Consider the following 15,548-nt stretch of genomic DNA (forward strand, 5'->3'; position numbering starts at 1 on the left):
AAAGGAGGAGAGGAAATTATTTTTGTTTTTGAGGCAAACTATATGAGTTGTTAGGATACCCGTGGTGAATAAAATTCGTTATTCAAAAGTCTTCATTATACCTTCCACTCAATAGATATTATTTTGGCTTGCTAAACTCATCTAGAGGTGCAGATAATTCCTAGGATTTCCTCTAGTGTCAGTTAATTTTATAGATCTTCAGAGTCAGTTTCAGCACATAAGGATTGTTGGAGTGGTTGGAGGGATGAGACAGGTAAAGGAGTGAAAGATTAGATTAAAAGAGAAACAGGTTATTTATGTTTGTATATATTGTCAGTATTGGTGAGATTAACTTTCTGTTGCCCTGCTTTTTTATTTGTATTATGATACTTTGGGATCCTCTCATGCTGAATGATTTGTAACTGTTCTACAAGGATGCTGTAGGACTTCTTGCAAATCACTGTTTCATCATTTAGAATGTCACCTGGAAAGATTTGCTTTTGATCCAAACATTTAAAAAAATTCTTCCAAAAAGAAATATCTTTTAATCCTCTCTTATGAATTGAATAAAACAATATTTGTAACAAATCATGTAAATGAAATGGTTTTGCAGTGTAATGTCATTTTTGGCAAGAATGAGGTACAAAATTTGTTTGGTTTTCTTTTGTCTTAAACTGCTTGGGAAGCCATTTAAAGGTACCATTCTGGAAATACATTGAGCAGTAGCAGTATCACTGGCATAAATAAGTGTTTAGTATTTCAGTATATTAACTCTGAAGCTTACAGCACTTATCTAAATATGTATCCTGTTAGGGTTGTTAACTTTATCTCTTACCTAAGGGTCTTATTAAATGTACAGGTATAGTATCTCAAAATTTGACTAGTTGAGATCCTACATATGCAGTTAGAGTGAATTGCCAGTAGATGACACTGTTACAATATTTAAAAGCACAAGTTAGATGCTTGTGTTTCTTAAGGTGAATCAGATGTCAGGCAGAAATATGACTTCAACTTCAACTAATTAATAACTTTTAAACAATAATTTTTCCTATCCTATTTATAAAAATTTTGCATATTCATTATAGAAAATTTGAAAAAATAGCAAAAAGTAGAATAAGAGGAAAGGTGTTACAGTTTCACCATCCAGAGACAGCCAGTTATCTTTCTTGACTTACTTTCCAGTCTTTTTTTATTTTCAAACTTGCATTAATGTTAATAGTTTTTCCATTAAAAACTCATGCAATTTCCATTTATCACAAGCTAGTTTTAACCATCATTTTATATCGCCAACTTGCATTTCATGCTATAAACATTTGTACTACCTCCCTTCAGAACTTAAACTATTTAACTTTTTAACAGTACTGCTTACATATACCAGTGCCAGTATAAATGGAAATCTAGTTGTAATTATTAACCATTCAGCTGTCTACTATCAAAACCCTTTAGCTGAACAAGTTCTCTCGGAATTGTTACTAAGAGCTGTTGTTAGTAGCCTGAAGAATTCCTATAAGTACTTTTGCCTCAGTTCTATTCAGGTTGCATTTAGGCTTTGCATCTGAGACATATGTTTTACTTTAATCTCTACTTAAACTTAAGCACCGTATGTGTGCACATACATGTAATGTCAATCAATGTATTACTTTATTAAGAAATTAAAATTTAGTCAAAAATTTGAGCTTATTATATTCTATCAATGAACAAATTTTAGTTTAGAATTATAGCTTCACCCCAAACTTACCATCAACTTCTCTTTAGGTAGATTAATTCAGGAAATCTCACATTGATGTTTCTAAGATCTTAACCAAATGATGCAAAAGCTTAACTATTACTCGGTCTATATGAATAAATCAAAATTTTGATATACTTTTAAGAGAAGCCTTTTTAGTAATATTAATTTAATGTTAGAATAGAAAGAACTACAATTTAAAAAGTCTGATTGCTTTTAATTTTGTTCACTGACAGAGAGATAGACCAGTTATCAGGAAGGGACTTCTGCCATTTAAAGAAAATCGTAAGAAGTAATACTGATGAAATAGACTCAAGAATCCGCGATGCAGGTAATGATAGTGCCAGCACTGCTCCTAGGAGCACTGAGGAGTCTCTTTCTGAAGATGTGTTCACAGAATCAGAACTCTCTCCTATTCGGGAGGAACTTGTCTCTTCAGATGAGCTACGGCAGGATAAATCATCTGGTGCGTCATCAGAATCTGTGCAGACTGTCAATCAGAGTGGAGTAGAATGTTTGACAGTCATATCAGAGTCTACCGGTACTCCTGACCAGTTAACATCTGATTCTGGACAGTCTGCAAATGAAGTTGGGGCTCTTTCTCTTAAAACTGATTTAAATAATCTCGAAGTGGCCATTAAAGAAGGAAGTCAGACTCTAGAGACTTTTCAAGAAATACCAGGCGCTAAGGAAGAAAGCATAAGTATAAAAGGTAATACAGACCAGGATTTTCTTAATGAGAATTCACTGCACCAAGAACAGGATGAGAAAGAAAGTATGCCTTGTGGGGAAGCAACAGAATGTAAACAAAAGCAAACTGGCAACAGAGGAAAACAAGGAAAGGAACAAAATCAGGACTCAGAGACAGAGGTAGAAGAGCTACGGAAACTCTGGAAAACCCATACTATGCAACAAACTAAACAGCAAAGGGAAAATATTCAACAGGTGTCACAAAAAGAAATTAAGCATAAAACAGCAACTGTTGAAATAGAAGGTAAGTGTTAGAGAGTATATAAAGTTCACTTTATTGCATATTGGCTCCATTTCCTCACTGACTCAAAAGCTGCTGTTATCTTACGCTACTCCGAAGGATAATTCAGTGGCCCATGACTGGTGTTTCTCTGGGACAAACATATAGTCTCTGGTTTCTACTGTCTTGTTTTTTCTTATTCCACGATGGATTATACACATAATTAGCGTATTTTCCACCATGTTTAAACATTCTGAACTCACCACCTTCTATCTTTAAACAACTTATTTCTTAAAATAAATATATACAAATTCTGTAATACCTTTGATTTCTCCATTTTTTTTTTTTTTTTTTAGGTTTTGGTGTGTTACCTCATTAAAATGTCTTTTTTTTTTTATTACGTACATAATATCCTAATAGCAATTTATAATTGTCAAAGTCATCCCAACTTTTTAAAAAAGTACATTAAACATAAAAATATATTTTTTAAATTCTTCCAAGTATCTAGAAGTTTTATCATTGTCTGGATAAATGTTTTCCTTAGAAAGCAGCTCTAAAGATAAATTAAAACACCATTTTCTATTTCAGTTTGTTTTTTGGTACTGCTTATTTATGAAAATTATAGTAATCATCTTTTATTTCTAATACGCAATGCTTCTGCTTAATATATTATGTTTTAAATGAGATGCAGCTCAGGTGTCTTGGTTGATATTTCTTATATTCTATTGGAATATTGACTCCAGATTAATCTAATTTATATATGAACTTGCATTTTTTAATTTAAAAATTTTTATTAAAATGCACATAAAATTTACCAGTTTAACTGTTTTTAAATGTGAAATTTAGTGCCATTAAATACATTCACGTCGTTGTGCAACCATCACCACCATCCACTTCCAGAACTTTTTCGTGTTCCCAAACTGAAACTCTGTGCCTGTTAAAAAGTAACTCCCATTCTTCCCTCAAGACCCTGGCAACCACCATTCTACTTTCTGTCTGTGTGAATTTTTGTCTCCAGGTACCTCATAAATGTAATCATATAATATTTGTTGTTTTGTATGTGGCTTATTTTCCTTAGCATGAGGCCTTCAAGTTTCATCTTTTGTAGCATGTGTCAGAATTTCCTTCCTTTTTGAAGTTGAATAATATTCCATTACTCATACCACATTGTCTTTATCTGTTCCTTGATAGACATTTGAGTTTTTCAGCCATTTAGCTATTCTGCTGTGAATATTGGAGTGCAAATATCAGTTTGAGTTCCTCTTTTCAAAATTTTTTTTTTGATATATACCCAAAATTGGATTTGCTAGATTCTGTAGTAATTCTATGTCTAGTTTTTTGAGGAACTGTCGAACTGTCGAACTGTTTCCACATGGCTGCACCAGTTTACGGTCCCACCAGCAGTGAACAGGGGTTTGGTCTGGTTTTAAAAATGCCAAGTTTTTTTTCCATTATCTTATTTAGATACCCCAAAGACCTAAAGATTATATTCAGTAGATGTTAAGGAATTCATTTCTATAAAAGATTGAATACTTCTTTTGCGATATTTTGAAATAATTAATGTTCATTAATGATCATTTGACAAAAATATAGGAAGTTTTTAGAAAATTTATAAAACTTACCTGGAATTCATCACCTGGAGATGATCATTGTTAACATTTGGTATGTTTTCACACACACACACACACACACAATTTCAATTTTATTTATATGTATTTATACATATGTATTTTTATATAAAATCAAGATTATACTGTATGTAGTGTTATATTTTGCTTTTTTCACTTAACACTTTATGTCATGAACATTTTCCCATGTCATCATAGTTCTTTGAAAATGTGGTTTTTAATAACCGTTTTCATATTGTTAAGATATTCAGTTGTTATTGTTAAGCTATTTCCTCTGTAAAGAATGCTGGCATAAATATCTTCATTTGATATCTATGTGTTAGAATCTTTGAAAAAGATAAAATAAGGGGTTCTGTTTAACCCAGTAATATGGTAAGCTTTCGATTTTAAAGGGTTTGTTTGGGTGCAGAATTTAATGGGAGAAGGCTCTATTTTGACAAAATATTGAAAGGAGAAAAGTGGATAGATATGTTTAGACAGGTTGTTACATTTAGGATTCTGTAATAGGAAAATATTCCAAGTTTATCATCTTTATTGACTTTATAATAAAACTTTAATAAATATAAATATAAAATAATAAACATATTAATATTTAAATATAAAATAATAAAAAATAAATTTAAGGAATATAACTGTGGGCAGGATTGTAAAGGTTCACTTTTTTAACCAGATGCAAATACTTGGGCTCAGATAGACTATGTGCCTTCTAATTCTGTCATATTATACAGAAAAAAGCCATGACTACTATTCAGATCTCCTGAATATAACTAAGTGCATTTTCCTTCACAACATGCTGCCTTTGTAAGCTAATTGAGGTCAGATTCCTGAATTCAACCCATTGTCAGACCTTAATTTACCTTATGTCAGCATCTCCTATTGAAAGAGTTCATGATAATTCAGGCTTAATAAACTGCCCAAACAGATGGCTGAGTCTAATCTACTGTTGTTTGTTTTATCATACCTTTTTATGTATGTAACAGCTTCAGAAGCTTCTTTAATTTTGTCTGTAACATCTTACTAAAGTAAACCTTTAAAATTCTACAACCTTGTTTACTTGTTATTCTAGAAGGCTGATAGAAAATGTTATTCTAGAATATTGCTTTGTCACACCTTTATGTGTACGTAAAAGCTTCAGAAATTTTTTATTAAATTTTTGTCTAACTATGTTAAAGTAAACCTTTAAAACTTCTACCAACTTAATTCAGTTATTCTTGAATACAGAATATTATACATATATATATAATTTAGTGTAGTGATTATAAATAAAAATTTAAGAAAAGAAATTTCCAAAGCTTTCACATTTTTTCCTGATATTCTTAGACATAATTTCAGTTCATAACATGGCTGTTAGTTCATTAGTCTTGCTGTACCTGTACCTTTGATGGAAAAGAAAAAGTTACATGAGAGAGTACACATAAGTGAGTGTCAGTAAATTGAACTTTTATTCTATAATTATTTGTCAGAAGTTTGGAAGTAAACATATTTAATCTAAATTATTTAAGCATGCTGTATAAGAATTGAAGAAACACTATTTGCATATCGATTCTAGGTTCTGCACTTTTAAAAGAAAAGAGAAGGCATCGATTACATAAGTTTTTATGTCTCAGAGTTGGAAAACCAATGAGGAAAACATTCGTATCCCAAGCAAGTGCTACGATGCAACAGTATGCACAGAGAGATAAGAAACATGAATATTGGTTTGCTGTGCCACAAGAAAGGTAAACAACAAACAACGAAAACTTGAAAACGTTATTGAGATTCTTTGAATCAAAATTATTTTGCGACCACTTAATACCATTGACAAAGTACTTCGGAAACATACAGTTTATGATTAAAAGCTGACATTAAGTCTATTCAAAATAATTTAGCTCCGATTGTATACTCTGTCATTTACTCCATTTTTAATGTTATTCCCCTTTGGGGTTTAATGCCAAAAATTTGAACATATATAACTAGTTTTAGTAGTAAAGAAGCTTACTTAAAATGTCTTAGTGCAAGAAGATACAACTAAATACTAACTGGTATGGCACCTACCTCAAGGCAGGTAATGATGTATAATCTCTGTAAAAATCTCAAATACTTACTGAATGCCTGCTATATACAAGCACTAAATTCATTTCTAAGAGGATGAGGTCTTGAAACTATTTTTTGTATCCCCTTCATAATAAAATTTTTCATCATCACTTTAAACAATTATAATGAAAGTCTTTTGTCCTTGTATTGTAAATATTGACATTCTAAGTTAAAATTGTTACATTAATTTTTTAAATATGTCCAGTAGAAGCTAAACATAACAATTTGTCATTTATCATTATTCATTAAAAACTACTTGAATGTGCCCTTCTTGAACAGAATTTCCATCATTACTTTTTCTCCTTGAACTTATATTTTCACTATATCACCTTATAGAATCTTATTATGTTACTGTATTCTTATTTCTTATTATATTTCTTTGCAATAAGTTATATACACTTAACATTTATGTGTGTATACATAGTGAAATTTCATTTATTTAAAAATTTTCTGTGACTGTTGTCAAAATAGTGAAGGACCTAAGGCTTCCCCTGCTTGCTTGCTAACAGGTTGATCTGCCTCATTTAATGCATGCTGGCAGAAAACTGGCATCACAACAATAGTAATAGTCAGAGTACCAGCATTTTCATGAATTCTTTGAGCCTCAATTCCTGCGACGTGATATGAAAGCCAGGTGACAGATGCATATACCATCGGTTACATTACAGAAGAGGAACCATAAATTTAGGGGAAATAACCTTTTATAATGTACAGGAAGCATGGTTCCCCTTTGCTCCAGAGGAAGACATTATTTCTACCTTCTAAGACTATGCTTTTGTGTTTCCTGTGCTAATATACTTGAAAAGATAGGGCTGAACAAAGAAGGTACTTAGTACCTCTACTCACAAGACGAACAGAAATTCAAGAGAGAATTGTCTGTAAACAACCACATTATTCCAAATGTTTATTAAACCCAGAAGAAATTTTTATTTTATTACAATTATTAATACACAATTGATTATAAATTATAAATTTTCATTAATACAAATAAAAAGTAAAATATCATAAGAAATAACAATAAAATAAATAAGACATCTAGTTCATTTATGTATCCAATGATGAATATTGTTTATTGAAAGAATGCGATGCGATTCAGCCCCAGTTCTGAGCTCTCCCTTTTTTCTTTTTAAATACTGAAAAGGTTTGTTCACAAAAAAAGTCTGAGACTGCAAAGAATTTTTATTATTATAAAGTCACTCAATTTTCTAAACATGTTTTCTGTTTATATTCCAAAACTTACTTAATCATCTTTCATCAACATTATTTTTAGTGATCATAATGAACAACTTCATTGAAAACTCCTTCAGTTTTGTGGAAATCAGTGAATTAGAAGCCACCTGATATGTAAAAGGACTTTAGACTTTTTCCCTGTCTTAATATCAACTTTGGGCAGCATGGAAGTTTTTATACTTTATACCATTTTAAAATTCTAGATGGGTGAGAGACACTCAATTTAAAGTGAGAGACATGCAACCTTAATAGTTAGAAGCCACCATGGGTTGTTAATTGGCCAAATTTCAGTACCGGTGTGTTGTTGTGTCTTAAGGAAGTTCCTAATAGGGAGTCCCACGGAGAGGCGGGGGCGGGGGGGGGGGGCGACTCATTAGTGGGACAGTCAGAACACACAATATTTGTAGATTGTTTGCTGTTTTATATGGGTCCAGTTCATGGCACCCCAAAACAATTATGATAGCAACATCAAAGATCACTGATAGCAGATCACCATAAAAAATACAACAATGAAAAATTTTGAAATAACATGAGAATTATCAAGATGTGACAGACACATGAAGTGAGCAAATGCTGTTGGAAATGTGGCGCCAGTAGACTGGCTCATGCAGGGTTGCCACAAACCTTCAGTTTGTAAAATATGAAATATCTGTGTAGCACAATAAAGCAAAACACACAAGGTGTGTGTGTATATTATCTTTTGTAACAATAGGCTTTAATAAAATTGAAAGGGGAAACAAAAGCTTTAAAAAATTAGGTAATCTATCCCTGAACCAATAATGCATGATATATTCCTTGTTTTATTTACAATTAAACGTAAAACATACAGAATTTCTGTTAACTTATAAAAATTATGTGTACTATCCAGGTTTCAATATAGGGAATTAGTAAATTGTTTACTTACTTGTATTTTAGATAATTATATCATTGTGTAAATTATGTCAAAATTGTGTGTTCAGTTTTCCTTTTTATCACTAGTTACTTTTAAAAGACTGGCCATAGACAGCTTCTGAACTGGTCAAAATCTTAATATGGTTTTCTTAGAACAACTTGATAGAACACAGCCAAAAAAACATTTAAGTTAATGTCTTCCTGGTAGTGGGCTTTGTTATCTTTATAAATAAAGTGTGGTATATTTTGTGTGTATTTTAAGTCCTCAGGTTTATTCAAGATATTTAACAACTATAATTTTGTCATTCTAGCTAATAGCACAGAGCACTAAGTCTCTTAATAGTCACTTGTTCTAACAGGACAGACCACTTGTATGCCTTCTTCATTCAGTGGAGTCCAGAAATATATGCAGAAGATACTGGTGAATATACCAGAGAACCTGGATTTATAGTTGTAAAAAAGATGGAAGAATCCGAAACAAATGAGGATACTACGAATGAAGCAGCAGCCAGAGAATGGGAGGTAAGGAGAAAAATGTGAAGTTTCATTCATCTTTTTCCTTTCTGTGAATTTACAGCTTTATGGTAGTATAGGAAAGTACAAGTGATCTTTATACAAAAGGATAATCTTCTAAAGGTTCCCTGTCCAGATATATATGTATTTTATTGAATGAATCTGATTAGTAATGTTAGTTTATTACTAATTGTCATTTTTATTTCGCTTTAAAATACTAGAGAAGCAACATACATCATCAATAAAATGACTAATTGAGTTCCTTTTAGAATAACATTATTTGCTGTTATACTCATTTTTATAAAACTATTTTTAGAAATGATTTAATGTTACCTTCTGCATGGAGCAGGTACAGCAGTCATTTAACATGTTTATGCAAATTAGCACTCTTTTCAAAGTCCATACCTAAGCATTATCTTGATGTGAATGTAACAATGCCAAGAAAATAAGCTGATGCTAATTTTACAAACTAGTAAAAATGTTATGTGCTCAAATTTAATGAACTTATCTATATGGTCAAATTAACACTAATCAACTTTTCATAACTCCTCTTAGGAGTACATCTTTTAATATTACATATCATGTTTTACATGCTTTGTCCTCCAGGATTGACAAGGTGACAATTACTGAATTTTCTGTCATGATTGCCTGGATTAATCTCTTCTTGATACATTAGAAAATATAGAGCAGATGCTAAAATGTGATAATAAATGGAGTCAAATTTTGTTATCCATTTGGTGCTAATGTTTGTGGTTGTTTATGTGGTATAAATTTATTGTGTATGTATTTAACATGTATTATGATTGAAAATATACATGGCATGTCTTTTGTCTAAAATGTAAACCTGATTTTGAATGTGTTAAGTCTATTCTGTGTAGTATATACATCAGTTTCTACTGTAACTTTAATATAACAGTGGAAAGAGGTAACATATATTAAGCATTTATTTGGGGTTCTTTTAATACTTAAACCAACATTATTAATCTTCATACAAGCCTTATTCACAAATATCCCCAAACTGAAGACAACCTGGGTATCTGTCTGCAGGAGAATGGATAAATATTGGAATATTTATAAAATTCCAAATAATGTAGCAATAAAAAAGATCTGCCAGTACAGGCAACAACTTAGATGAACTTCCTTCACAGATAACATATTTAATAAAAAGGAGCCAAGCCAAGCAAAAAAGCATATGATGTTTAATTCCACTTATTATAACTTTAGAAGGGTAAAACTAATCAAAGCCCATCAGTCTACCTGTTTCTGGGGGTTATTGAGTGGCCAGGGCCAGGAGGGATCTTTATAGAGTACTGGAGATGCTCTATATATTTTATCCTGGGTGATGGTTACCTGGGTATTGACATATGGAAAATCATCCCTGTGTATTAAAAATTAGTTTTAGAAGGCTTTTAAAATAGCTCAGGTGATTAAAGAAGGGTACTTGTACTCAGACAGCAATAGTCAAAGATAGAGTGAAAAGGAGTGTGTGGTGTGTGTGTGTGTGTGTGTGTGTGTGTGTGTGTGTGGGTGTGTGTAAGGTATTATATGGCTAGTAAGACTGAATTTAGTAACAACCAGGTAACTGAAGTTTCTAACTTGGATGCAAGCTGGATGGCAATATTTTCAATCAAGTAAAAGAATTGGGAATTTTCTCTCCACTGGGGTTGGAACACTTAACTTAGGAAAACCAATAGACTATTATGATTATTTGATCATTGACAATCTTGGTTCAGAGGAACTGCCTCAGTTCTTGTGGAAGATTCTCTGTGTTATAAGTTCTAAACAAAAAATAAATAACTCCTCACCTGTTTTCAACCATAATTAATTCAAATTAAAAGAAATGGAAGGAAAAAATAATAATTTCAGGAAGTTTTGGCTGCATTGTATAGAAACAATTCTTCACTGTCTAATATGGTATCCACTGGCCACATGGGGCTATTAAATACTTAAAATGTGGCTAATGCAACTAAGGAACTGAACTTTTAATTTTATTCTAATTAATTTTGAAACTGATACTTGCCTCAGTTATTAGATAATTTTTAAATATGTTTGGAAAAACTTGGATTTATGAATTATAAATGTCATGAAATCTAAATGTGATCTAAATAAATTTTAACCTCAATATGATCAAGTATCTCCTGTGAAAATTTAGTGTCTGAATTAAGATGTGCTGTAGTTTAAAATATATTAATTCCTGTAGATAGAATTGCCACTAGCCATATGTGGCTAGTCTGAGTTGAGATGTCCTTTAAATATAAAATACACAACTGGCTTTTAAGAATTTAGAGCTGAAAGAAGAAAAGGATGTAAAATATTGTAAAATATTATTAATTTTTCTATCTATTATGTTGAATGATAATATTTTGGTTATATTAGGTTAAATAAAACATTAAAATTAATTTAACTTTTTTTCTTTTATAATATGGCTACTAGAAAATTTATAATTGCATATGTCTTATATTGCATTTCTCTTGTACAGTGCTGGTCTAATGCCTGATGGTTACAGAGTACCTAAAAAGTATATTTTTTCCATCCAAAATCACTCTTGGTGTTGTACATTCTATGAGTTTGAACAAATGTATAATGACATAAAAATATTTTAAATGAAAAAAGTATTTTAAATGTTAATATGATGTTTTGAAAAAGGAATTCGGCTAGAACACTTACATTAAATGAGAGTTCTTCAAAGTGTGAAGTGATGTTTTTAGGGTTTTTTCTGCCTAGGGATCAAGAATAGGTGACTTATAATTTAGGATGAACTTATGGTAACATGAATTTATTACCAACTTAGGCATTGGTCTCTTCGATTAAAACTATCTGGCCTATTCACTCTTACTCTGATTCAGTGATACTTAGATCATTATTATCCCAGAATTATTTAGGCTGAAATATATTGCTAACCAGAAATTTGTACATTGAGGAAACTTTTTTACATGTGGTAAACTTACTTGCACTCCCAGTTTTCTTCTGTTTCCCTCCTGTCCCCCTCCCTATATAAGCACTATGAGAGTAGGGCTTGTCATTTTCTTAAACTACTGTATCCTCAAAACTAAGACCAGTATAGGTATGTAATTCTTAATAAATATTTATTGATTAGTGAATAAATTTGGGCATGCGTTAAAATAGGATACAAAACTTCTACTACTCTTTCAACATTGGTTTATATCCTAAAATAGGTTCTTATGTCAATTACAGTAAATATTTTGTTATGAAGCTATAGACTCTGGGCATTGGAATCAACTGGCATTCTGGCCTCTCTTATTTTATATATTACAGTGTTCCTGGTTTCTGCCTTAACATACTCAGTAATAGGGAATTTATTACCTCAAAGGGCAGTACTTTCATTTTAGAACAACTCTGTTAAAAAGTTATTTCTCAAAGTTAGTTTTAAAAAAATACCTCTGCAAGTTTAATATATTTGTCATTGTTCTTCCTTTTGCTGCACATCAATAACAACAACAAAAAAAAATTCTGTATACTATGATAATCTGAAAATATTTATTAATTTCCTTTTTAACCTTTTTACAGGATTATTTATCCTGGTACTTCCACTGTTACACTTTATTAACTCTTTCTAGATCCTACACTATCCTCATCATTACCCTAAAGTGTGTCAAAGCATTATAAACAATAACATCCCAAATTACTAAAATGTTCACTTGAGATAGCAAGAAAAATTCTGTAATATTTGAAACAATTTCAGTTTCAAAATATGAAAATTGAAAGTCAGTTCTATTGAAGATAATTAGGAAAGGCTGGACTATTAGAGTTAGAGATGATGAAAGAAAGAAGGAAGAAAAGAGATTAGTATTAAAGATTTATTTGTAGAGTAAATTCCAAAGAAAGATGAGAGCAGCAGAAACGTATGTTTACTAAGAAAAAGTTAGCCTGCTTTTAAGGTAGTCAGGAGTAAAAGTCCCTAATAATACATCAGAACTGAGATTTCTGAATATTGGGAGAAAGAATATAAGAAATGCTGTATATATAACTCAAGACATATACATTTTACATTTGTTAGTAATGTAAATATAGTTAGCATAAAAGATCAACTCACCTCAACCTTGTTTTTTTAACCATAAAATCTCGAGTTTGTTAATTATGATTTCTTCTGCTTGGGTATTTTAATAACCATACCTGGCCATTGAAAAGAATTACTTATTATTAAAAGTGTTTTCCGCTATACTGGTTTCTGCCAGTATCCAATGACAGGAAGATGGTAGAACCATGTATAGATGTGTAGTAAGGGTAACGTTTTACGTGGGTCTTTAGAGTTTTGCAAAAAATGTTACTTTTTTTTATTTTTTGATGGGGATTGTTTTTATGGATTTACACTGGAAAGGGCATTTCAATAAAATGTCAAGAAGGACCTGAGGTAAAGGGAAAGATACCTGTTGACACCTATTGTTTCTTGATAATAGTGCCTTGATTTGATAAATACACAAAAATAGAGACTAATGTAATGAATTCACATATACCAATGATTCAGCTTTATCAGCATATTTTATCTGTAATTCCTCCTTTTTCCCAGTTGTTGACATTGCTTCAAATGTCATAAAGATGTTTAAAATACATATAATATGAATGTATTTTCACAGTTTGGTATTTGAATCAGGATCCAGCTAAGGTCCAAATGTTTCAACTAGCAAAATGTCTCTTAAGTCTCTGTAAATACAGGTTCTTCTTCCATTTCTGTGCGTTGATTTTTTTTCCTTGTAATTTTAGTTTTTAAGACATCAGATTTCTCCTGTAGAATGTCCCACGGTTCGGATATTATTGATCATATACCCACAGTTTTATTAACATATTTTTCTGCCTTGAATTTCTTATAAGCTGATGGTTAACATCTAGAGTAACCCATTTAACCATAGACTATCATCTTTATTATAAAGATAATTTCTCAGACTTGTTTCTCTTTGACTCATCTACTCATAGTAGTAAATCATAGTGGTTAATCTAGAATGCAGAGCTTGTACTGTGTTTACCAACTTCTTAACCTTGACAGAACTTTTGAATCATCCAGGGGACTTTCAGAAATCTTATGGCTTAAGGTCACCTCAGACCAATTAAATCAGAATCACTGAGGATGGGACCTAGTTATCAGTATTCTTTAAAGCTCCTCAGGTGATTACATTATATAGTACAGATGGAAAACCCACTGTAGTATGTATACTCTATGCTACTATTTCAGGTGTTGTATTAAACTTACACAATGTTAAGGCTGTGGAAGATTCTTTCAGACTATACTGATCATAACAGTTTAATTTTCAAGTCTCTGTCATACAGGTTATATTGTATAAAATTTTTTCAAAATGTATTTTTTTGATGTTGCATCTACATCCCCAAAACATAAATTTGGTTCACCATGGAGAGATTTTCTTTAATCATTTGTGCCTTGATTTAAATTATATATAATTTATCAGTAGCAGCCATGCTAAAACTTTAAGCATAGTTCCCTTATGTACCAGATGACTCCTATGATATGTCTTGAGTTCCTTCCTTGTAGTGCCTTTGAGTACCAGGCTATAATTTATTGGTAATGCCTCCTGAACTGGCGCATTGAATACTTTTTAAAGTTTGACATACTTGACAAGTACTCAAGAGTCCAGTGGTGTCGTCTAAAGCAGTGGCTACCACAATAAGCCTGAAATATCTCTGAAGCCTGTTTTATCTTCAGGATTCATGAGAATTTTGCACTCATCTTCTTAATTTATCTGATGTAATATAGAAAGAATTTTTTAATTCCTTACCATGAAGTAAAAGTGATGCTGCAGTAATGCAGGTTATTTGCATCCTGTCACCGGGTATCACGGCACATTATTACACCCCTCGGGCGGTATCCTCCTCGACCCAAGTACTCACTTCAATAGGCTCTCTAGCAGAAATCTTTGAAGGTTTAGGTTTCAGAGTATCACGTGTTGGGTGTGCCAGTCTTGCTGCTTCATGGAACTTTTAAGCCAAAAAATTGCTTGTTGTCCTACTTCTTTGGGTTCAGTTTCACTCTTGGGATAAGAACTGCAGAAAAAGTTTTCCATTTTTTTTCATCTCCAAAGTTAATTTTATATCACTTGTAGTTCAGTATCTCTCATACTCCAAACCTACTACTTAAAACACCCAGTACTACTAGGATAATAAAAACAACTATGAAATGGACTTTATTCATTAGCTTTATTTATTTAGAAATTTATATCTCAGTTTTATGGTTATTGATTACATTTTAAAAATATGAGCTTACTAAGAGTATATGCCTATGGATTATACAGCATATTAATGTTTTTTTTTATTTTCAAAAGTCATGGTTGGTATTAGAAGAAAATTGGTGTGGTTTTTCTCCTTACTTCACACCTTTGCCCAAATATTGATAAAAATACGTTCTATATGATTTATTTTTGGTTTCTGAGATGACATTACATTTTCTCAAACAAATCAAAGCCTATGTTATTCATTTAAGTGCAAGTTTAAATGTAAATAATGTTGACTACTTGTTACATTAATCTGCGCAAAGATTTTGTAATTACTCATAATATTTTAGAATCTGCCT

The 15,548-nt window shown here is 31.5% G+C and overlaps 1 protein-coding gene across 7 annotated transcripts in view; it reads left to right on the plus strand.

Moving 5' to 3' along the window:
* Nucleotides 1–15,548, plus strand: part of OXR1 (oxidation resistance 1) — a 388,922-nt gene that overhangs the window by 345,149 nt on the left and 28,225 nt on the right. For all 7 annotated transcript variants that reach the window (XM_016147442.2, XM_016147445.2, XM_016147446.2 and 4 more), the window contains 3 exons: nt 1,942–2,699; nt 5,853–6,021; nt 8,857–9,019. In XM_016147442.2, coding sequence (XP_016002928.2) covers nt 1,942–2,699; nt 5,853–6,021; nt 8,857–9,019 — 1,090 coding nt within the window. The remainder of the gene's footprint in view (nt 1–1,941; nt 2,700–5,852; nt 6,022–8,856; nt 9,020–15,548) is intronic.

The sequence above is a fragment of the Rousettus aegyptiacus genome, unplaced genomic scaffold (genome assembly GCF_014176215.1).
Source record: "Rousettus aegyptiacus isolate mRouAeg1 unplaced genomic scaffold, mRouAeg1.p scaffold_m13_p_15, whole genome shotgun sequence".
Taxonomy (NCBI): domain Eukaryota; kingdom Metazoa; phylum Chordata; class Mammalia; order Chiroptera; family Pteropodidae; genus Rousettus; species Rousettus aegyptiacus.